The following is a 23,258-nucleotide window of genomic DNA, read 5'->3' as shown; positions in this document are numbered from 1 at the left end:
GGATCTCCATATGACAGTGTAACAACTCTTGTATGGAGCCATGACTTATTGCTATTATAGGCATGTACAAGTGTGGTCTACCTCTATAACTATAGCCCTAACCTTGCACCCTGACCAATGCTACAGCAACCTGCACCAACCCGTATTATTAGTATTATTTCCCCACACAATTTCAATTAGACAGTAATAATACAATCTTGCTTGAACTGGTAGGTAGGTGAATGAAATAATCATCCACTTTATATATCTATATACTACTACTACTGCTGATATAAGCATGAAGCTTGGTACACTAATACTGGATTCATTATAATAGGCTATTATTATTAAAGCTGCAATCCACTATCGGTGAGACAGTGAACAAATCGGGTGAAGTATCCCTTTAAAGAAAGGGAGGACTGTCTCTTTAAGGACATGGGGGAAGGGTGTGTGAGGCTTCGACGCAGCCCTGCCTGTTATTCCTCTTGACGTCCTTCCCTCTGCCTCTTGTCATACAGTTTTGGGGATGCCGTTTTTTTTATGCCAAATGCTGAAACAGTTTGTGATGTATCCGATTAAAGTCAATCACATTTTTTTCGTCTGCTGAAGATTACCGACGGTTACTTTTTAGAAACAGTCGTTTTACAAGAGCAAAGAGAGAGAGAGAGAGAGAAAGAGAGAGAGAGAGAGAGAGAGAGAAAAGAAAGAAATAGGGTGACTGTATCAGTGCTCTATTCGCAATTGGCTTGTGGCTGTGCTTTTGTCATTTATTTTGCAGGCCTACTTTAAAAACTATGAAATATAGAACTGTTAGGCCTATATCGGTCAGTGTTTCGTCGTGGGAGTGGTTGATTTTGCGAGCATCTCTAATGTTGGCGACCGATTAGAAATCTCTTTCTCCGACACGTCCGTGGTCGCAGACGATCTGATTTGTTTTTTTGTTTTACCGAATGTTTTATTGGTTCTCAATGACGACCAAACGGCCCTATTCCTCCTGAAGATATCCATCCATGAAAACGGACAACACACAAGGCCATCGGGAACCATCTGATCAATATCCACCAAAAAACATGCGATAACGTCGGATGTGAAACCTTTTTTGGATGAATTTGGGATTCCAAAATTAGTCTTGTATGATTGATATCTCTCACCATTAGACATCAGTCAAACATGTAGTGAATGTTCAGAGAATTTTATCCGTTATCAGATAAGGTATCTTGTCGTGATGGTCGGTCCTGTCTTCTGACAATGAGATTGAGGGTTCCAGTCTGTCCCTGCTCTCCACCCCGGGTCTGCCGGCTGGATTAACCACCCACCGCCGGCCTGCGGAGCGGCCGATGTCTGCTGTTGTCTGCTGTCGAATTTAATTCTGTCAAAAAAAATACAAAGCTGAAAAATCACCTCTATCAGAAATAGAAAGGAGATCTCAGGGACAATGTCTTCTCGGGCAGCGATACCTGGGAACGAGCGGAATTCCGACCACGTAAGTAGCCTACGTTTTGACTGTCTTTGACACTCTTTTGTGCTGTAAAAGCTCAGACAATCATGTGGACTGAAGGCTAAAGATGTACATTATAGAACAGTATGTCATCTAACGGTATTGCAGTGTAATCTGGTGTTGATGAATGACAGGTCCAGGGTCAGGACGCCCCTGGGAAGGCAGGACAGATCAGTATTGACCCCTGGGGCGCTGGCACTGCGGGTCCAGTACTGGTCAACGAGACACTCATCCACCTCTCTGCACATTTTGTTCAGATTAAGACCGTATGGGCCTCCAGTGAGACCACAGCACAGTGTCTGTGTCTCTAAACATACTGTTACTGGACACTACTGTGAACGTGATGTAGTAGTGTAAGAATGTATACCGTTTGAGGTGACAGTCCTTTTCTTTATCATCAGTCAAGAGGTTTTTAGCTTTGTTACCCTGGTTGATTCAATATCTGTGTAGGTACCATTAACCCAGTAGCTCACCAGTGTCACATAGGCCTATCTGGAGGCTTACTGGTATTAAAGCCAGCCAGTTATCTGCTTATCGCCAATGATCTTGGGCCAGACCATCCTCCCGGTATTCAGATCAAAGCATTTGACAGGCCTAGATTTATGTCTTTATTGAGCCTACACTGACATGTATCAGGCCAGGCCCACGAGTATTCTACACCCTCTTCTTTTGTTGCATTTAGCAGATCCCCTTTTAACAGTTGTTGAAAAGAAAAATAATGCGTATATGAAGATGTAGAGAGAAGTGTATTTCCATGACGAAGTCAGGCCTAATTGGTCTTGTCCACAATAAGTTGCAAGTGGTGAAGTTCTCACCGTTCCATTCACTACATTACAATACACTTGAATGAACAATGAAGCATTGATTTTTGAGGGTATAGAGAGGGGGAGTCTTCCCTGCTGTGTCATCTCTAGTCCTAGTCTAGGCCTAGGGCCTAGCAGGAAGTGGTGGGCCTAGCCTATAGTCCTGCCAGGAAGTGGTGTCCTGAGCCAATGTCGAGGATGGAGGGATTGATATCGTTGTGCTGTTACATGTGTGTTTCCCAATGACATTGTGTTTTTTTAGGGAACGTTTCTTTTCTTTTTCGGATCAACAGACAACAAAGACAGGAGTGAATGCTTAATGATATTGAACTATAACCGCTTAATTACTATCATTAAGACAATGATACACTATGAACAGCACAGTCAGGTGACTATACTACTATTCTACTATACTCTGTACGATACTGTTCTGTTTGAGAACTAACATCTCAATTATACATCTGATATGGGTGTACTTTTTATGACAAATGATTCAAGGAGCAAAATAATAGACCTGCTGCTGTTGTTTGAGACTGCTCCATCAGAACCAAGGGGTTCTTTCCCGGTCTGCTTTCACCCCTGTTAGAGAGCTCTCAGTGAAAAGGTACTGTCGTAACGCCAGAAAGCCAACACCGGGCTTGTGTGTCATCCTATCACGTTGCTCTGTCCGTGCCTCTCAGAAGGCCCCATTGACTAGCGGGTAATTAAAATGATTCGACGTTGGATCGTGTTCCTCAGATTCCCTGGGACAGCCTGGGGGTGTGTGACAGAGGGGACACGTGTCGGATGGCGATGGAGGTAGTGTGTCGTATGCAGTGTGTATCACAGCGGTGGGTGTGTATGGTTAGGTGGAGGTAGGGCCCTGGGTTTTTCTGGGTTTTGGTCCATGGTTGGAGTTCCAGTATAACAAGCAGATCTCCAAGTCCTTGTAGCCTGGGCCGGTCCAATGGTCTCTAGCACCATGGCCAACAGTGCACACGTATGTCGGCATGGGTTCGAATCTGGCCCTTGCCCTGCTGACATGCCCTGTCCTCCTTACTTTCCTGTCTCTGTCTCTATCCTATAAAGAAAAATAAAACAATTTAACAGTGGGACTGCACCACACAAAAAAAGAAAAAAGAAAACGATCTCCAAGTCCTGACTGAGGAGGGTGAATCAGCCAGGAAGGCCTCAGGCTTCAAGGGGCAACCTCTTACAAACTGCCATTCACACATGTAACCGAGTTCAGATGGTAAACTCACTCCTCAAGTTCAACTACCTCCGCCACCCACGCTGTCGAATAACTACCTTTTCGAAAGCGTAGCCTCTTAATATTGGGTATTTGAGGAGACGGCTACGTTTGTTGGCAAGCCAGAGGTCGCGAGTTCAAGGCTTGGTCGGAGCAAGTTGAATTGTGGGGTGACTGTCTGCAACAACTTCACGTTTGTTTCATGGGCAACAGTGCACCGACAGAAAAATGTTTCCAAAGTTGCCCATACATGAATCCAATCCTAAACTAATCTACCCTCTCAGACAGTGCCTGCAAGGACGTTCCGACCGCGGTATACAACTCGACCTGGAACATGTCGTGGCTCATGGCTAATTCTTTTGCTGAAATCACACAGTTCCCGCCCAGCTTTCGTCATCCAAATTTAGCGATTTGTATAATTGCAAATAGGCATTCACCCCGGCATGTCCCAGGGAAGCCGAACGCTATGAGTCAGGCTAGGAAGGCCGTTCTCCAGTCGCTGGTACAGCTTCACACCCCTTGGCATCATGAGCTGCTATTCATCCCTTTCCTGGAGGTATATTATTCTTACGCTCCCTCAGGTAGGCACGGCTCTAGTCTTGTGTTGGACGATCGATTGATCCTGTGATAAGCCCACGTAGGTTCATGTCGGAATTGATATTTGTTCCCTTTACTTCCCATCGTAATGTGTCATTCCGGTTAGACGCTAACTGCATTTCGTTGTCTCTGTACTTGTACTCTGCACAATGACAATAAAGTTGAATCTAATCTAATCTAATTATCCACCTCAGCTTGTAAAAGCTGCCTGAATACAAAAAGTCCTCTCTGTTTTCAACACAACCCCAGTCCTCCATTTGCATGTCAACGTCATATGCCCCTGTCGATACCTAATGGCTCCGGTGCCGATAACCCGGATGCTTACATAATTCAAGCAGTTGCATGGGGTTGTGATGTGAATTAAATGATTTTTCCTCAGTGCCACAGAAGAGAAGAGAGCCATTGTGTGACCAGTCGTTGATAGAGTCTTTGGCTCCCATTACAGCCATGCAGGTTACAAAGCCACCGTTGGATTCAATGGAACCTTGTATTCTATGTTTTTTTGTAACATGTTCATCTTGGTAAAGCTGCTAAATTGTTTGTAAGAATCAACCAATGGAGTTTCAATCAATAAAATGTGTTTGTTTAGACTTTTTTTCTTCACAAAAACTGTTGCTTAACAACACGAACAATAGAAATATATATAACCAGACCATAGACCGCCTAAAAGCAAGCCAAGGAAAAACTTTAGGGCACAGTGGCAAGGAAAAACTCCCTAGTAGGAAGAACATTTGAGAGAAACCAGGCTCAGAGGGGGACCCATCGTCTTCTGTTCTATTATTGCTTTGATTTCCCACAGATGCAGTTTAAAATGTGTATAAGCTATAACACCATAAGGTTAAGGCATTTCTTTGTTATAATGAACAGGTTCAGTTGTACATTTGTCATGCAATAGCCTAACAGTATGTCACTTGACTCATAGCGTAGTAACACAACTTCAGTACAAACCAGCTCCCAACAGCCTGCCTGCCTGCCTGCTTTACTTAACTGGGCCTCTCAGGTGTCAGTTTACCTGCATCTCTCCTCTCTAGGGCCGAGTAGGTTACCTAGTGATGCATAAGACACTTGTTTGACCTACTGTGGCTGGTCAGAGTGAGTGGTCCACTCCTCTGTCTTGGCAGCTCTTTTGTCATTGAGTTAATGGATGCTCTAGACCAGGGGTGGCCAACACGCGGCTCGCGAGCCGCATGCGGCTCTTTGCTCATTAATGTGCGGCTCTTCTTTTTAAAAATGATTTTCTATTTAAAAACATAAATAATAATAAAATAAAAATAAAAAATGGAATACACAATACATGTTACATTAACTTGTATTTGTCATATTTTTACTCATTTTAATTTGGGAGTTATACGTTTAAATCTGCATCCTACTGCCGAATGTGTGAATTAGTTGAGTAACGTTAACTTATTGCTGTAGCAGCGGAACCAATCCACTGAACTAGCGAATCAATCACATACGTCCTGAAAAGGAGCACAGCACGGTATGCAACATTGCTCGAAAACCTTGAAGATGGTTTCGTAGCCAGATTCCAAGATCTACAGCTGAGAAGGCCGCAGATTGCATTCCTGATTGACCCTTTCACTGCGGAGGCGGACTGTTTGAAAGCCCCGTTAGTCACAGACGAAGCAACTTCTCAGCTGGAGATGATCGAACTGTCTGAGGATGACAGACTGAAGTCTGTTCTGAGGGAAGGAGCCATTGAGTTCTGGAAAAATGTGCCGATGGAGAAATACCCCAATGTCAAAAGGGCTGCGCTCAGACTACTGTCGATGTTTGGCTCAACTTACGTGTGTGAGTCGGTTTTTTCTACCCTGAATCTAGTGAAGTCGAAGCATCGATCTGTTCTAACTGACACACACGTGAAGGAACTACTTCGAGTGGCCACAACCGACTACAAGCCAGATTTGAGGAGGATTGTTGAAGGCAAGATTTGCCAAAAGTCCCACTGAATCAAAAACTGATACATGGCAAGAAAAAAATATTGTTGCTCAGAGAATAAATTATTTTCTCATTGTTATTGTAGTGTTGAGCCATTTTTATTACATTTATAGGGGGGGGGGGAAACATTATAATTATGAAAAAGTTATTTAATTGCAAGGTGTGTGTGTGTGTGTGTGTGTGCGCGTGCGCGTGCGCGTGCGTACGCACTATGTGGCTCTTTGCAGTAGCCATGGCAATTTTTTTGGCTCATAGTCTCTGACTGGTTGGCCACCCCTGCTCTAGACCTACAGCTGGGTGCATTTTAGTACTCATCATCTGGCCAAATGAACGGACGTGTCCCATTTGAGTCAAATTGTGTCCATTGCCACATTACCACTGAAGGGTGATTCAGTGTGAAAATGGAATAAACATGTCTATGAAATTCACATTTTCTGGATGTTTAACACAAAGGATTGTCCTTTGTTAGGGAGAGGGAGAATTTTTGACATTGAGGTTGTGGCTTTTCATGAAGACGGGGAAAGGATTCATCAGAGTGAGGATATTTATTCACTTATGCCCTTGCTCAGACCTCCTTGAAGACACAGCCTGTTATTCTATAGATGGTACAGAGCAAGTCTCAGGGAACTTAAAGGAGCAGGGCAAAAGTTTGTTGGAAATCTGCCACCTCTGGCCATCTGGCGAAATTCAGTTTAAAGTTTCAAACATCTTCTTAACAATAGTGTATAAACCCCCGAAATGGATGTGTCAGACATTAGTTGTAATAACAACATGTTTGTATAGAAACCGAGTGTTGGGTAGGACACTACATTTTAGAAAGCGCTTTTGTGGGACCAAAAGAGCGTTTTGTACATGATATATTATTTTCAAGGGATCTCATTCCCTCATCGCTACGATTAAACAGTCATTACAACCATTAAGAAGCTTTTAGAAAGCTTGAATGTTACATACTTAACCTTTAAATACAATCCAGCCCCTTTTTCATATTTGATATCCGTACGTGCCCAGAGAGCCATACAATAGGGTCAGATTCATTTTACATTTGCTATTAATTTTTTCTCTTCGTCCTTCCTTTTCCTTGATGCAGAGATAGTCCTATAAATCTTACAGGAGATCCTCTACAGTACAAAGCGGAAGTGAAGTGGAGACGGAGAAAGAAGGAGAGGGGGGGAGAGAGAGTGAGCTAGCAGCACAAACACAAAAGGAACTCAATAGGAAGTGTGTCAAGCGAGGAAGAACTGATCTGGCGGATTATGCAAACCTCCCGTCTGGTCACAGAGAGGGTGTGTTGGCTGTGATGTCGAAACAGAGAGCAAGCGAGATTTTGAGTCAGGACTTTGAAAGCAGTTAACATTCATTCAAGGAAAGGCAACCAAGCAATTCTGGTCTCAGTCTCACACAAGAGATTTTCAGTCGGGTGTCTGTTAGGTCAGCCCACGGAGTTGACTTCACAAACCATCAGAGGGTTGATACTCGCCTCATCTAATTCGCAAAATAAAGTCATACAATACACAAAATATAAGCCTGATATGTTATTTGGCAAAGTGACTGGCCTATAGCTATATTGATCATGGACATTTAGTGCTATTTTCATGTAAAAACAGTGTCTTTAATAGACCATGGAAATTATATATATGTAGTATAGTATAAAGGAGTGAATATTTCAGTGTTTCCTGTACAGGCTCCGTACATCAACAGCAGCTATGTGGTCTTGTCAGTAGGCATATCCCAATGCGGAAGAGTCTTTCAGCACGACCCGCCAAGCAGTGTCTTATTTCTTACACGCCTGTTTCCTCTTTACCTTGTTTCCTTGTTCCTTGTTCACTCAAATCCTCTCCTCACCTCCTTCTGACTGGTTCCCTAGGAGGCGAGTCATGAATTCTATAAGGAGTGAGTGAGTGAGAGTAACACACACACACACACACACACACACACACACACACACACACTACACACTAGCAGCTGCAGATGAGCGCTTCACTTAAATCAGGCACCACTGCTTATTAGGTTGCCCTCCCTAGGTTATGTGGCCCACTCGTCTGACGTCAAGGTGAAAGGTTGTGTGTGCTCTCCACCACGCTAGCTGCAGTGGTTGGGTCGCTGGTGCTCTGCCATGGTCCCCACCTCCCCCAGTGGTACCTCATCTGTGTGGTCTATTGTTCTAGTTAAACCTCCGTTCTGTGTCAAACATTCTGGTAAACGTACTGGTTAGAACTAATCGTTATTCAGGCATTTAGCCTGACAGAAGTACAGTTCGCCAGCTCATTGAAGTACATTCATTGTAGGTTGTTTGACTTGGCAAACGATTTGTCGGAATGTAGGTGAGGTGCTAAGAATGAAATGGCATAGATGTATTCATTTGTCGGGCTTACGTTTTATGGCTGGATATGGTAAGCACTCACATTTTCGGTCACATTCTTGTTTAGTTTTTTTACCAAGTAGGATTTCCTACTTGCTAAAAAAAACTGTACGTCAGTTCAGGAAATTTCCACCAGTGACCTTTCCCTCCACTTGCGCTGTGACAACTGACATTCAGTCATTGCGTTCTTAAGAACTGGAAACAATGATGCTGGTCAGGGTCACAGCTTCTTGTCTGAATCGTGTCTGTCGTATCGTGTTGTGTGGGTGTTATATTATGCTGAGGTGATAACTATCCTCATTTGTAAAAGGAATAGTGATATCGCCTGCATAGATGAACATGTCATTCTGATGTCTTGTTGAGACGGTTAGAGTGAATGAAAGTTGGTCAGCAGAGACAGAGAGAGGTAGTCACAGTGGGGTTGGGGGTTAGGGGACTGAGGGTTAGGGGGCTGGGGGTTAGGGGACTGAAGGTTAGGGGACTGAAGGTTAGGGGACTGAGGGTTAGGGGGCTGAGGGCAGAGGGCAGAGGGCAGAGGACATTGTGCAAAGACAGGATGTGAGGTTGTGACCACAGCGGGACAGTGTAACCCTGGTCTATCCTCGATCCCCTTCCCCATCATAGATGCACACACACACACACACACACACACACAACCTAGCTGCAGCAGGATGCCTCCCCTATTGCCCCCCACCCCGCCCCATTGTTTTGGCGTGTTGTGTAATGCCCCCACCTCCCGTCCTGCTTTGTTCAAATAGGCAAACTTTTTACATTCATGTTTTTTCAGGCATACTGTACACTCACACGGATCATACTACTGCTAACCCATGCTCTCGCACAGTGTTACTGGCCTGCAAACCGAACCAGTCATATGTCATTGCTACTATATGTCACTTATCACGCTTGGAATGCATCTCTACGTCCTTCTGCAGTGAAGGCCTCTCTCTGAACAGGGTGGCTCTGCTTTCTCTGGTACACATTCGGAACATGTGTTAGGTGGAGGCCTACAGTACCATCCAATCGTGGAAAGGTGTGAAAAAAAGGCATGAGTGAGAGAGAGAAAAAAGTGAGTTATTTGAGTCATTCCACGAAAAGGGTGCCTTTTGCATCCCTCCGATATATTTCATGGATCATGTACATTTTCTACAATGACTTTGTCCGTCCCTGCTGCCCAAGGCTGTCCAGAAGGTCACTGGTTGATTCTCAGGTTTGCTGGCATGAGATCTGAAGTGCTTACCACTGCCGTTGTGCCCTTGAACAAGTCACTTAACCCCTAACTGCTCCAGGGGAACTGCACTGCGGTTGACTGTGTTTTGCCCTCTCTGTGTATGTGCATATGTAAATAGGGTGTGTGTGTGTGTGTGTGTGTGTGTGTGTGTGTGTGTGTGTGTGTGTGTGTGTGTGTGTGTGTGTGTGTGTGTGTGGGGGGGGGGAGGGGGGGGACAAACAGTCTGATTGTGACACTTGTTTTTGTTGATGTTGTTGCCTATACACCCCAACGACCCGTCTGTGAACCCTTTCTGTCGGACTGATACCACACAACCTTCTCTTATTCACTTCATTAGACACAGGCTAGTCCCAAACAATGGATGGCTCCATTCTAAGAAAGTTGAGCAGAAGAACTCTGAAAGGCGATTGTCTTGAGAAAATTCTTTGAGATATCATGGTGTGGTTTGTTTTTCTGGATTCTACAAGAGCCCCTCCCCCCACCCCAAATGTCTGTCTCTCTCTCTCTCTCTCTTTCTAACCCCCCAGTCTGTATACACCAGGGACACTGTTACACATCCCCCTGTCCTGACCGCTTTGAAACTAGTGTGGCAATCAGACAGAGAGAGGACAAGAGAGAGAGAATAAATGGGGTTCTCCTTGAAAGGGGGAAATGGAGAGAGGGAGGGGATGATGAGGGTGGGATGGGGACGGGGGACTTGAAACATTTCCAGCGTACCATTTCTCCACCCTTTTCTTCGAAACGGATGCACTTGTGCACTTGTCCACGTGGATTTAAAAGGGAATAGAATGTTGCTTAAACCCAGTGATGATGTTTATCCTCTGCTTTTCAATCAATGTGGGGGAAGTACACAAGGGCATAGTTCAGGAGAGCAGTGAAGAAATTGGACGCGGCAACAGATTGTGAGGTTGCCTGAAAATGAGAGAAAGATACCAATGTGAGACAAAAGGGGGGTGGGGTCGGGTGTGGAGAGGAGAGGGAGCTGAATTGATTTGTCTGGGGGGGAGGGGAGGGATGAGGAGGGGTGAGGAGGGGGCTGACTAAGGGCTTGCCACTCCAGAGGGATGCTGGGACACAAGGCTCAGAGGCAATGCAGAGCACTGTGAACCAGCGAGCGATGGAGGGAGGGAGGGAGGGAGGGCCACACAATGTGGGAACAGGTGGATGAGAGGAGTGATAAACCAGACTGCGGCAGGGTGGGGGAGGAGGGGGGGGGGGGGGGGGGTGAAGGCCAAGAGGAGTGTGATGCAGCAGCGAATGCTGTTTCCCCTGATGCTCCTCCAGAGTCATACCTCTCTCTCTTCTGTGTGTAGGCTACTCATGGTTGTGTTTGTGTACTATACTTGTGTATCATGTTGTGTGTACTTGTATGCGTGTGTGTATGAACATAGGTTTGAGAGTGACAGCCAGGCTTGAGAGTGAGTGTGCATTATTCAGCGTGAAGACGATGTGTTAGCAAGTTTAATCTCTGAGCTGAGTCCATGTAGCTGTGTGAAGTCTGCATCGCCCACTCGGGGCTGTCTAGGTCTATTTTCTGCTGTTTCTAACTTTGCCTGTTCCTTGGAGAGGGAGACAGACAGAGCTTCAGCCAGCTTTTAGACAAGCTGCAGGAACACACAGGAAGAAGGAGGCGTGACTCCCGCTCCATTCACAATTTTGGAATTGACTCCAATTCTGTACGTACAAAGGTGGCAGGTTATGCCAACTTGATTCGACTGTACGTCATCTGACATAAAGAGTGATGTCAACTTGACATTAGAAGTGACCAAACAGGATGACATTAATGACAACTTAACATCCATACATGTCCGCTTGACAGGATCGATAAGAGTTTGAAAGTTTGTTCTTTTATATTCACATTGTTTGGCACTATTCATCCTTCCACTCGCATTGATTTTTTTTTTGCTTTTTTGGCCTCAAGTCCAATGGGTCATATCGGAAATTGTTCAACCAAATGCAGTGATGGATGGTGTGAATCAATCTGTCTGTTGACATGGTTGTTTACTTGGTGGTTGGAGCCCTGGTGGGCTGGAGGAAGCAGAACCAGGCCTCTACAGGGAGGAATGTGGTGCCATCATGTTGCGTTAGTGTGTGAAAGCAGCTAGCCGTGCACGGCAGTGTGGTGTGGGCCATTCCAGGCCGGATCGATGAGAAGGTGCCACGTGATGGACAGGGCCACCGGCCTCGCTACGATGACCTCAGTGGCACGCACGTGAAGAATGTCAGTGGGGTGGAAAGAGGCTAACGCTAACCCATACGTGTTAATGTGTGACTGTGCTGTATTTTGTATTAGCTGTTGGTAGGCTAATCCTATCATCAGCGTTTCGCAATAGTCATCTATGATGACTCATCTCAACGTATTAATCGGAATGAATTATTCCATTACACAACGGCCTCTGTGGCCTTAATGTTGCCCTTGTTAGTTTCAGATGTTGAGACATCCAGGGGTTTGAAGATCACCTTAAACTTCTCAGGCGGGGGCGCTTAGTGGCGTAGCACACTAATGCGCTTACCACGTAATCGCAAGGTTCCTGGTTCGATTCCGACCCTCGACCTATCTTGCATGTCATCCCTCCTCTCTCTCCCATCCTTCCTGTCAATCTCTACTGTCTCTATCGCAGAAATGCCCTAAAAACATATTTAAAACTTCTCAGGTGACATGTCGCACTAGATGTGTCGCACTAGTGCTTTACTTTGAGTGACTGTGTGCATTCTAGAACCCTCCGTAGGCGTTGATTGGAATGTTCTATGCTACCAACGTCAAGATGTAGTCAGTTGGTTTGGCCTTTGCTCATGACCCCCCCTCTCTCTCTCTCTCTCTCTCTCCGTTTCCTCAGCATACTTCTCTCTCGGCCAGCCGCTCGGAGAAGGGCACCGGTTGGTCGAGCCGGTCGCTCGGAGCCAGATGCCGTAACTCCATTGCCTCGTGTTCGGACGAGCAGCCTCACATCGGCAACTACCGCCTGCTCAAGACCATCGGCAAGGGAAACTTCGCCAAGGTCAAGCTGGCGAGGCACATCCTCACGGGCAGAGAGGTGAGGCTGGGTTGGGATGGAGGGATGAAAATCAGGATGAGGATAAGGTGCTAGGGTGGATGGTAATGGGCCATGTTGCAGGTTGGTTCTGGATCAGACGAAAGTCAGTGGAATGTATTGTGGTTTTATGGATCGCAATGCTGTGTTTAAGGCAGCAAACAAGCCTGAGTCATCGAAGTTCCAGTTCCTGTCATCTATCCAGTCAGTTTATTAAGTGTTTTACTGTCACGACTTCCAAAGCTTGTGTGGTCTATATACAGACAGTAATGTAACATCTTGGCCCTGACCCAAATTTTTAAGTACTTTAAGTAGATTCCACGGGGCTGGTATATAACTTGAACCCAATGAAGTGGAACGGGGATCATGTGAAAAGCAGTGTGTGTACCATATAGATTTATAGTCTTAGCTTCACACACTTTGACCAACACAACCCAGGCTCTTAAGCCTCTTGTGAGGCTTGCATGGCATGTTTAGGGTTTAAGCTTTCGGTTATTTTGTCTTTTTATAGCATATGTCACTATTTTATATGTTATCAGTGAATGTAATAATTGATCTCTTGCTCCTCTGTCATGTCTTTTCAGGTTGCAATAAAAATAATCGACAAAACCCAGCTGAACCCAACCAGCCTACAGAAGGTGAGTGGCCGTGCGTGTTATGAGGAGCGGTTTGGAGATGCAAAGATAAGCAATCTTGTGATTGGCCAAACAAAGTGTAAACAAGGCCAAACAAAGTGTGTCGTCTCCATTTGTTTACAAGACATTAATCAAGAACGCCATTCTCACAAGACCTTAAACCAGCTAGGTGGGTCCCTCAATAGACAGAAAGACAAGAAATTACCTGATTGGACAGACACACCTCCCCACACCAATGAACAAAAGCAAAGGACTGTGTGATCTAATGTGAGGTGACAAAAGCTCAGTAATGTGTCTTTAAGATACAATATGCTTCACGTGTACAAAACGGTGAAATGAGTTCTCAGAGATAGCAGAACCCCCCTCTCTCTCTTTGTCTCAGGCTAAAACAGAACGTCAACACAATTTATCAGCTTGCATCTAACCTCTAAAACCTCTGGAATGATCTTCCTCCACTGCTGATAGTTTTCTCAACAACAAGTTGATCAGGCCCCAGTCACAAGGAGCAGTTTGTTGTTGTGGACTTATTTTGGCAGACATTTGATCTGTGGGATGATGTGTGGTGATGTTCCTGACCTTTAACCCAACTTAATCCTGTAACTGATGGGACCCTGTCCAGAAACAATCCTCTATTGGCGTAATTTCTAAACCAAAAAAGTGCTGCACCTTTAACCACAAAGTCCTTGCCAAGTTTCCAAGGTCATGTAACTCAGAAATGGAAAAATAGCCGTGAAAATGATTTGCTGTAAAAATAAACATGAAAATGATTGACATTTTATTTATTGTTTCAGTTACGAGTAGTCTTTACATTGTAACCACAGTAATGATATGACAGCATATTTTAGCCGGGCTACTTTTGATCTATCCCAGATACTAGACAGATCAGAGCAGACAGAGCATCGGCCTTATCTGACATGAGACGATGCCCTACGTCCTGGACACTGGACTTTTTTGCAAGATGGTTATAAGATTCAATCGAGCCTATCAGAGGGCAAGGTTTGGCTACAATCATCTTGCTTCTAAATCATTTCAGATCGTCACATCAAAGGTGCAGGGGCTTGTGGTGGTTTCAGGACAAGGCCCCGGTGTCTGAGATGTTGTCATACCTACTGGGACCTACATGGCCACCATTGTGATGTAATCCATGTAGATAGAACACTGTTCTGTCCTCTGTGATCTCCCTGTCCACAAAATACGCTATGAGAGTCAGTACGTCACAAACTGCACAACGTAAACATAACTGGAGACATTCATTCATTTTTGGAAACGGACGTCACCGTTATGATTGCTAGGGAAAGTTAGAAAGTTAAATCTTAGCGGGTGCTAACGAACGATAAATACGTTCTGATTTTGGCCCAGGTTTACTAAGCTTCCAGGTCAGGTCAATTGAGTAATTTACCGGAGTTCACCATTAATTCGACACGTGTTTCCAAAAATGCATTCTGCAAAATGTAAAATCAGAACGTATTTACCGTTCGTTAGCAACAGCTCTTTACCAGCAGTCGTAACAGTGACGTCCGTCTCCAAAACTGAGTGTCTCAAGTTCTGTTTACATCCCGACTTTCGTAGCGTATTTGTGTGATAGAGCTTTGCTCTCCGTGTGCTGGTGAAACAGACGTCAAGTTTTTGCAAACAGTTTCCCTGCAGTTCGACTTGCTCCGACCGAGCCTTGAACTTGCGACCTCTGGCTTGCCAACACACGTGACCGTCTCCTCAAATACCCGATGTCAACAAGCTACACTATCGAAAAAAGCTAGCTATTGGACAGCACGGGTGGTGGGGGGTACTTGAACTTGGAGTGAGTTTACCATCTCAACTCGGGTTACACAGGCTCTCCGTGGAACTCACTGGCTGTGTGTGAAAGCATGAACTGACATCACCTCACTGTCCAGGGTGGTCCGTGTTCATCCACGCTCTCCATGGCCGGGCCCCCTGGGGAGGCAGAGCTTCCATCCTGCCCGTATGCGTGATGTGTGAGTCAGCTAAGAGTCTGGAGGCTAGTTTGGCGTGAGCATGGTGCCACATTCACACCTTCCATGTGAGAACTAACGCTGCATACAGATGACATGATGCCTCACGCTTCCCTGTTGCTAGGAGAGTGTTTGCGACCCTAGATCTCACACAGGCATCTGAAGAAGAAGAAGAAGAAGTGGTCTTTTTTTTCCGTCCTGTTGCATATTCAGGCTCAACCGCCATCTGTTGGCATTGTGTTGCCATGCTGTTCACACCTGAAAAGCTCTTCTACAGAGAACAGTAGGATCAGTAGCAAACCTACAGCTGAGTATATTGATTGGGACTCTCTCTCCCTGTATGGTATTGTTTGTCTGCCCTGTGTACACTATGGATTACTGTTGCAAATGATACTCTTGAGCATGTGTGTGTGTGTGTGTGTGTGTGTGTGTGTGTGTAGTAGAATGTGTTGTCTGGTGGAGAGGGATACAGGGAGTTGGCTATCGGTGTGCAGCTAGATCTGTCTGGCCTTGTCAGTCTGCTGTAGTGAGTGGTTGTCTGGTGGAGGGGGATACAGGGAGGTGAGTGTATCGTGGTGCGGCTAGTTCTGTCTGGCTGTGTTAGGCTGCTGTAGTCAGCGTGGGTGGGGGGCGGTTTCTGCAGAGGTGCGGTGGTGGGATACTGCTGCTGCAGTAGCGATTATCTTGTCAGCACTATTCTCCCATTCAGGACACACCAGAGACCAGGTGACTTTCTCTCTACAGTCCACATTGTGACCCCCCCCCTCCCCCTCCCCCAACCAACTTTGTTTTGTAACAGCCCCCAGCCCTACCCTTTCTCTCACTCTCTCTCTCTCTCTCTCTCTCACTCTCACTCACTCTCTGGCCTCTCTCGCTCTCTATCTCGCTCTCTTGCTCTCACTCTCTTTCTCTTCTCTTCTCTTCTCTTCTCTTCTCTTCTCTTCTCTTCTCTTCTCTTCTCTTCTCTTCTTTTCTCTTCTCTTCTCTTCTCTTCTCTCTCTCCCTCTCACCACCTCTGTTCGAGCAGTGTAATCACAGCTGTGCTCCCTGGTGTCTCTCTGGAGACTACAGGCCCTTTGCTCTATTTTAACATCCCTCTCCTGGTCCTCTCTTCATTTATTTGTGCCTTGCGTGACGAGGCTTTTGCGCTTCTGAGACTATTCCATGGCTTCCGTTACGTCTGACAAGTTTAAAAAAAAAGCACACCTTTTTAGTTTTTGAAACTGTTTGAAACCAAATGAGTGCTTTGCGACTAGGGCCCCTATTCACGCCTCAGAAACCTCCTCACAGTCTGTCTAGTCTCACACACCAACACAGATGCAAAAACATACACAAAAACTCACACTCACACACATGCTCACACAAACACGCACTCACACACACACATACTCTCACACACACACACACACACACCTACTATAGCGTCCCATGAGACAGCAGCAGTAAGTGACTCCCTTACTGCACGCCACCCCGTCCGCTGCCTGCTGCTCTGCTGCTCTGCTGCAGTACATTGGGGGGTTATCTGGCAGGGTTGCCAGGTCTTAATCTGACAGGGCAGCAGCAGCAGCAGCCCACTTTGGTCCCCCAACCTCCCCTGCCCCTCTTCCTCATTCACTTTCCCTTTGATCCTATTAGGGCCGCATCGGGGATCCACGTCAGCTGACACACACACACAAACACACACACACACACACACACACACACACACACACACACAGAGAGCAGCTGCAGACCGACTATCCTTCACACCGCATCTATCTACTTCTCACCTTCCATCTCTCTCTCTTTGGGGGGATTGTGTGTGTGTTTTTGCGGGTGGGGGGGGGCTTTTAGTCAGAAGCATTCCAGACAGGCGAACAAAAAGGGCCAGCCAAAGCACAGAGGGGTTGTTGTGTGTGTGTGTGTGACTGAGCCAGGAATCATGAGAAAGCAAGCGACCATGAGACGAGCAGAACCAAAGGGCACAGACAAGGGTGTGTGTGTGTGTGTGTGTGTGTGTGTGTGTGTGTGTGTGTGTGTGTATGTGCGTGCATCTGTGTGTGTGGGTTTAGAGAAGGGAATAAAGACGCAGCCTGACACAGCCTATGATATGTTATTGTGTCAGTGTGTAATCAGTATCATTAGATAATACAAGGGCATGAATGAATACACGACTCGGGAAGGAGGTGTGTGTGTGTGTGTGCGCGCGGAGGATATTTTCCCACATGCTTGTTTTGAGAGGAAGAAAGGAGAAGCAGAGCCCCCCTCTCTCTTCTCTCTCTGTGCTGAAGGCTGAGAGGAGGATGGGAGGGGGGAGAGGAACCGTTCAGAAACCCAGGGCCTCTGTTGGTCCAATAGGTACGTTTAAAATGTGTTGTTGGTCTAAAAACACTTTCAGATCAGTGCCTATTGAAGCTAGCTCTGGTTCTAACCCTAACCCCGGCCCAGATCTGTCTAGTCCCAGGTCTGTCAGGTGTGTCTAAGCCCAGGTCTGTCTAGGCCCAGGTCTGTCTAGGCCCAGGTCTGTCAGGTTTGTCTAGGCCCAGGTCTGTCTAGTCCCAGGTCTGTCTAGGCCCAGGTCTGTCAGGTCTGTCTAGTCCCAGGTCTGTCTAGGCCCAGGTCTGTCAGGTCTGTCCAGTCCCAGGTCTGTCTAGGCCCAGGTCTGTCTAGGCCCAGGTCTGTCAGGTCTGTCTAAGCCCAGGTCTGTCTAGGCCCAGGTCTGTCAGGTCTGTCTAGTCCCAGGTCTGTCTAGTCCCAGGTCTGTCTAGGCCCAGGTCTGTCAGGTCTGTCTAGGCCCAGGTCTGTCTAGTCCCGGTCTGTCTAGTCCCAGGTCTGTCTAGGCCCAGGTCTGTCTAGGCCCTGGTCTGTCAGGTCTGTCTAGTCCCAGGTCTGTCAGATTTGTCTTGTTCCAGGTCTGTCTAGGCCAGATGGACTAGGGGGCTAAGATGTCTCATTCAGAGACAGTGCAGGTTCTCATCACTGTAGGCCTTTGACTCCTCCGCCATATGTTTATCATGCGTTTAAGCTGTGTGTGTGTGTGTGTGTGTGAGAGTGAGTGATTGTTCACACGAGGGCCTCTGACACAGGGATTAGCTGGACTTCAGCCCACGGGGAGGCTGCTCTAACAAAACCACCGCCTTGTGTTCCACCATCCACCACTGGCCCCATGGAAACATCCACCCACCATGAGAGAGGGAGAGAGAAAGAGACAGACAGAGACACAGAGAGAGAGGGAGAGGGAGAGACACAACTTTGTAAGCTGCTTTGTGTAAATCCCTATGCAAAACAGAGGAGCAGAGACCCAGGAAGAGCCCATGGTTGATTAATTTTTGTTATGCTCTCGGCCTCTGAAGGGGTGAGTCTCGTCCGGAGAGGAGGGAGAGGGGGATGAGGGAGGAATGACTGCGTGGGATGGCTTGCCCCTCCTTGCCCCCCTGGCCAGCCCTGTGCAGAGGGGGTTTCAGGGGTGGGAGAGGAGGGGAGAGGGAGTAGGGGAGTAGGGGAGAGGGAGGGAGAGGGGGTGGAGCTTGGAGGAGCATTGGTCATTGGTCCCCTGGGAGAATGTGGCATTGCCTGGCCTGGGGGGGAGGGGCCATGCTTAATACCTGGGTTGGCATGGCAACAGTGACGTTGGGCCGTCGCCAAGGAACAAAACAGGAAGAAGTTTACCGGAAGGAGTGAGAGACAGTGGGAGGGATAGAGGGGGGGGGGGGGGGGGGGGTGGAGAAATGGTGGATACAAAGGGGGATGGCTGGAGAGAGATGGGGGGATGATGGAGGAGAGAGAGGAAGAGCCAGGCGGGGGAGGAGAGGGGAGGGGAGAGGCTTATGTGATTATTATCTTTAGAGCTCAGGTGACCTGCCGATGCACTCTCCTTCTCAATACCATTAGAGGCAGTCTTAAGGTGTGTGTGTGCGTGTGTGTGTGTTAGTTATTTTAATGCATTTCATATACATAAATGAAACATATTGTGTCTACTTACAGAGGTCACTCCCATTTAGATAAGGCTGGCAGCACTGTGAGGGTCATGTTCTTTGACTTCTCCAGTGCATTTAACACCATACAGCCCTTACTACTTGCGGATAAGCTGCTGAAGATGCAGGTGGACTCCCCCATTGTTTCCTGGATTACAAACTACCTGACCAACAGGCCACAGTTTGTACGGCTGCAGGGGTGTGTGTCGGAGTTGAGTTCTCGGACAATTCTGCTATTGTGGGATGTGTCAGTGGAGGCCAGGAGACCGAGTACAGAGGACTGGTGGACAGTTTTGTTGAGTGGTGTGAGCAGAACCACCTGCTACTCAACATCAGCAAGACATAGGAGATGGTTGTGGACTTTAGGAGGACTAGGGTCCCCCTGTCTCCTGTTTCCATCCAGGGAGAGGATGTGGAGGTGGTCCATAGCTACAAGTATCTGGGGGTGCACCTGGACAATAAACAGGACTGGACTGGTAACACAGATGTCCTGTACAAGAGGGGCCAGAGCCGGCTTTATTTCCTGAGGAGGCTCAGGTCCTTTGGCGTGTGCAGGACTCCAGTGTGCTGACTACCAGTCAGTAGTGGCCAGCGCAGTGCTGTACGTGGTGGTATACTGGGGGGGCAGCATCAAGGAAGGTTACACCAAGAGGCTGAACAAGCTTATTAGGAAAGCTGGTTCTGTCCTCGGTGTCACCCTGGACACTGTGGAGGAGTTGGCCAATAGGAGGATGAGGACCAAACTCCTGGCCATCATGGACAATCCCTCCCATCCCCTACATGACACTACACACTATAGATTATTACAACCACGTTGCACTAAGGAACACTATAGATCTTTTCTGCCTGCCGCAATAAGACTGTACAACTCCTCCTCCGGCTGGCTCGATCGGGGTGATCAGAGTCAGGCTGGGGGATGTTAAATCATGCTGGACTGTTCTTACTGTATATAATGTTTCAGATGTCTATTTGATTCTATTATTCTATTGTCACTTTATTTTGTTGTTGTTGTTGTTTGTGATGTGAGCTGCTGTAATGCCCTAATTACCCCTCAGGGATCAATAAAGTGCCTATCTATCTATCTACTTAGTGTGTGTGTGTGTGTGTGTGTGTGTGTGTGTACAGAATGTATTTGTGTCTGCGTGAACTTTGTAGTACTAACAGTAGTTCTATCAACATAGCGAGGTATTATGTAACATGTTTTGCTTCGCACAGCTGATTCACTGAGATGGGCTGGTGTGTGTGTGTGTTTGCTTGTGTGTGTGTCTGTGTCTGTATGTCTATGTATGTCTGCAAGACACATGCACACAAGCAGATATATCTGGCTCAGAACAGCTGTTCTGTTTACAAGTCCAATAACAGTTTTGTTGGGGAAATGAATAGCAGGGAAAGCCATGCGACGATCTGCCTAAAGATAGTTTTCCAAAAACATCACTTCTCAGAACAGCCTGTTTGTCTTGTATTCCTTAACCTCCCTTATCCATGCATTTCTCTTGGGTCTCGATAAACATTTTCAACAGATGCAGTTGGTGTGAGTTCATATTTAGATGCCTGACTCGTACACGTAGAGACTTTACTTTCGGAAACCACAGTCGACTTGACAGCAGTCTAGTGACGCTTTCAGAACTATTTGTGTACATGGTGTTGGTGTGTTATGCAACACACAAGCACAATGTCCCAAAACAGAAGTGTTGTAAGTGGCCTGAGGTACCAGTGGTCTGGTACCAGTACCATGGCCTGGGGTGGTCCAGTGGTCTGGTACCAGTACCATGGCCTGGGGTGTTCCAGTGGTCTGGTACCAGTACCATGGTCTGAGGTGTTCCAGTGGTCTAGCACCACGGCCTACAATACACACAAACGCCCATGTCGGCACGGGTTAGAATCCGGCCCATGCCCTGCTGACATACCCTCTCCTCCTTACTTTCCTGTCTTTCTCTACTGTCTCTATCCAATAAAAACTCCAGAAAATACCAGAGTGGGACTACCACACTCTGGAAAAGCTTCACTAGCTTCACTTCTTGAAAGCTTCACTAGACAGCAGACCGATCAATATCTGTTATCTAAGGTTGCTTCTATAAGGTGGATGTCAATAACAACCCAACCGGTTGTGTCAGGTCTTGTTGTGACACCACAGCAGCAGCGACAGCAACAACATAACAGGGAGTGGGGTACAGTATCTGATGTTGTTATGAGAGAGCGTCGCTGTACCACCCAAACACGCCTCAGGCAACAGTGTTTTATGTAATAGTGGTACACGTGTTACCTCACCATCAGGAAGTGGACTGTCAGGTTTGGGATACAGGTTTGTGTCACTGGAGACCTCGCTTGGATGCAAGTGTGTGTGTGTGCGTGTGTGCCTGTGTGCGTGTGTGCGTGTTGCAACCCCTTTACAAGGACGGTGTATGCGCTCCACCAGTGTGCCGTGCTCTGCTCATCCATAATTGGTGTTTGTGTTTGTGTTGGTGTTATCACTATCTGGTAGATAAACCGTGCGGTCACACAGACAATGAGCCACACACTCATTTGAATCACTCTTTGAATCCTTCCTGCTCTCTTCTGCTGGCTCTCCCCTTCGTCACACGCCGGCCACTTCCCCTCTACAGATGTCTGCTTTGAAAGCACAGCGTCGGACACTGCTTAGCGAGAGCTGTATCACGGGGTAGAGTGGAGGAGGGGAGAGACAGAGGAGGGGAGGGGGGGGGGAGGGGAGAGACAGAGGAGGGGAGAGACAGAGGAGGGGAGGGGGGGGAGGGGAGAGACAGAGGAGGGGAGAGACAGAGGAGGGGAGGGGGGGGGGGGAGGGGAGAGACAGAGGAGGGGAGGGGGGGGGGGTGGTCTCCCTGGGTGACTCTCTGTGTTGTGTGGAAGAACATCTTGTAAGGAAGCTACGTTCTCACAGAGTCATCAGGAGCCATCGGTGCATTCCATCTATTGTACGTGTGTCTCTCTACCCTACCCCGCCCGCTTTCTCTCTCTCTCCACACTACCCCCCCTCTCTCTCTCTCTCTCTCTCGCTCTCTCACACACAATAGTAACCTCGTGTACCTGTTTTTCGTTACATAATTCAAAATGCTTCAGGGTGAATATCTGTTGAGTTGCATAATGGTTGTGGTTTGTCCGTTCACACTTCTATGTATGTGTGTGTCAGTATTGGTTCCAAATATGTGTATTATTATTATTATTCCTGCTGGATGGACCAGCCACAGTCTGACTCTGTTATTGCACCGTAGTCGCAAGGTATTAATTTACTCCTGCAAATCAACCCTCTTCACTATGAGAGGCTGTGTGTGTGTGTGTGTGTGCGTGTCTGTCTGTGTGTGTGTGGTGTATCAGCGGTGCTGACAGCAGCCTGCTGCTGGGTTCACTGGCCCGGCTGGAGACTCAGAAACTTTGTTTATTTGAGTTCCGTTCTTCCTTGTTAGCCTGAATCACTCTGGAGACATGAAGCATGACGGAGACACTTGCCGCTGAACTCATTCAGTCCCGAGGGTGAATAAAGCCGCCCAAATTGTCAACATTCCAGAGTGACGGGTGACTTTATTCACCATAAATCCACCAATGATGACGCTTCATTTCATATCCACTTGATTTCATATTGTCACTCTGTAAATACCACATATCACACTTGGCACTCTAGGTGGTGAGTGTTCCGGAAATTCTTTGGCAGTGAGTGAGTTAATCAGTCAAGTCAGTTTTTCGCCAACTACCTTATCTCGCGTTGTGATGTCCCCTCCGATGCCACAACAATAGACATTTGCATACAAGTATTCTCAGTCACACACGCACTCATGAACTACACACTATAGACTGCGCATGTACACACATGCATACTCAGACACACACATACACACAGGCCTGTCCTCACACACACACACACACACAGACACACACATACACACAGGCCTTTCCTCACACACAGACACACACGCATACACACAGGCCTGTCCTCACACACACACACACAGACACACACACACAGGTCCGTCCTCACACACACACACACAGACACACACGCATACACACAGGTCCGTCCTCACA

The 23,258-nt window shown here is 47.0% G+C and overlaps 1 protein-coding gene across 1 annotated transcript in view; it reads left to right on the top strand.

Annotated features, from left to right (window-relative positions):
- Positions 1-495: 495 nt before the first annotated feature.
- mark4b (MAP/microtubule affinity-regulating kinase 4b) overlaps positions 496-23,258 on the top strand; it is a 44,570-nt gene continuing 21,807 nt past the window's right edge. Inside the window, exons 1-3 of the mRNA XM_083680935.1 lie at positions 496-1,462; positions 12,468-12,665; positions 13,247-13,300. Of these exons, the coding sequence (XP_083537061.1) occupies positions 1,415-1,462; positions 12,468-12,665; positions 13,247-13,300 (300 nt within the window). The 5' untranslated portion in view covers positions 496-1,414. The remainder of the gene's footprint in view (positions 1,463-12,467; positions 12,666-13,246; positions 13,301-23,258) is intronic.

The sequence above is a fragment of the Argentina silus genome (genome assembly GCF_951799395.1).
Source record: "Argentina silus genome assembly, chromosome: 11".
In the NCBI taxonomy this organism is placed as follows: Eukaryota; Metazoa; Chordata; class Actinopteri; order Argentiniformes; family Argentinidae; genus Argentina; species Argentina silus.
This window is presented reverse-complemented; position numbering and strand designations above follow the sequence as displayed.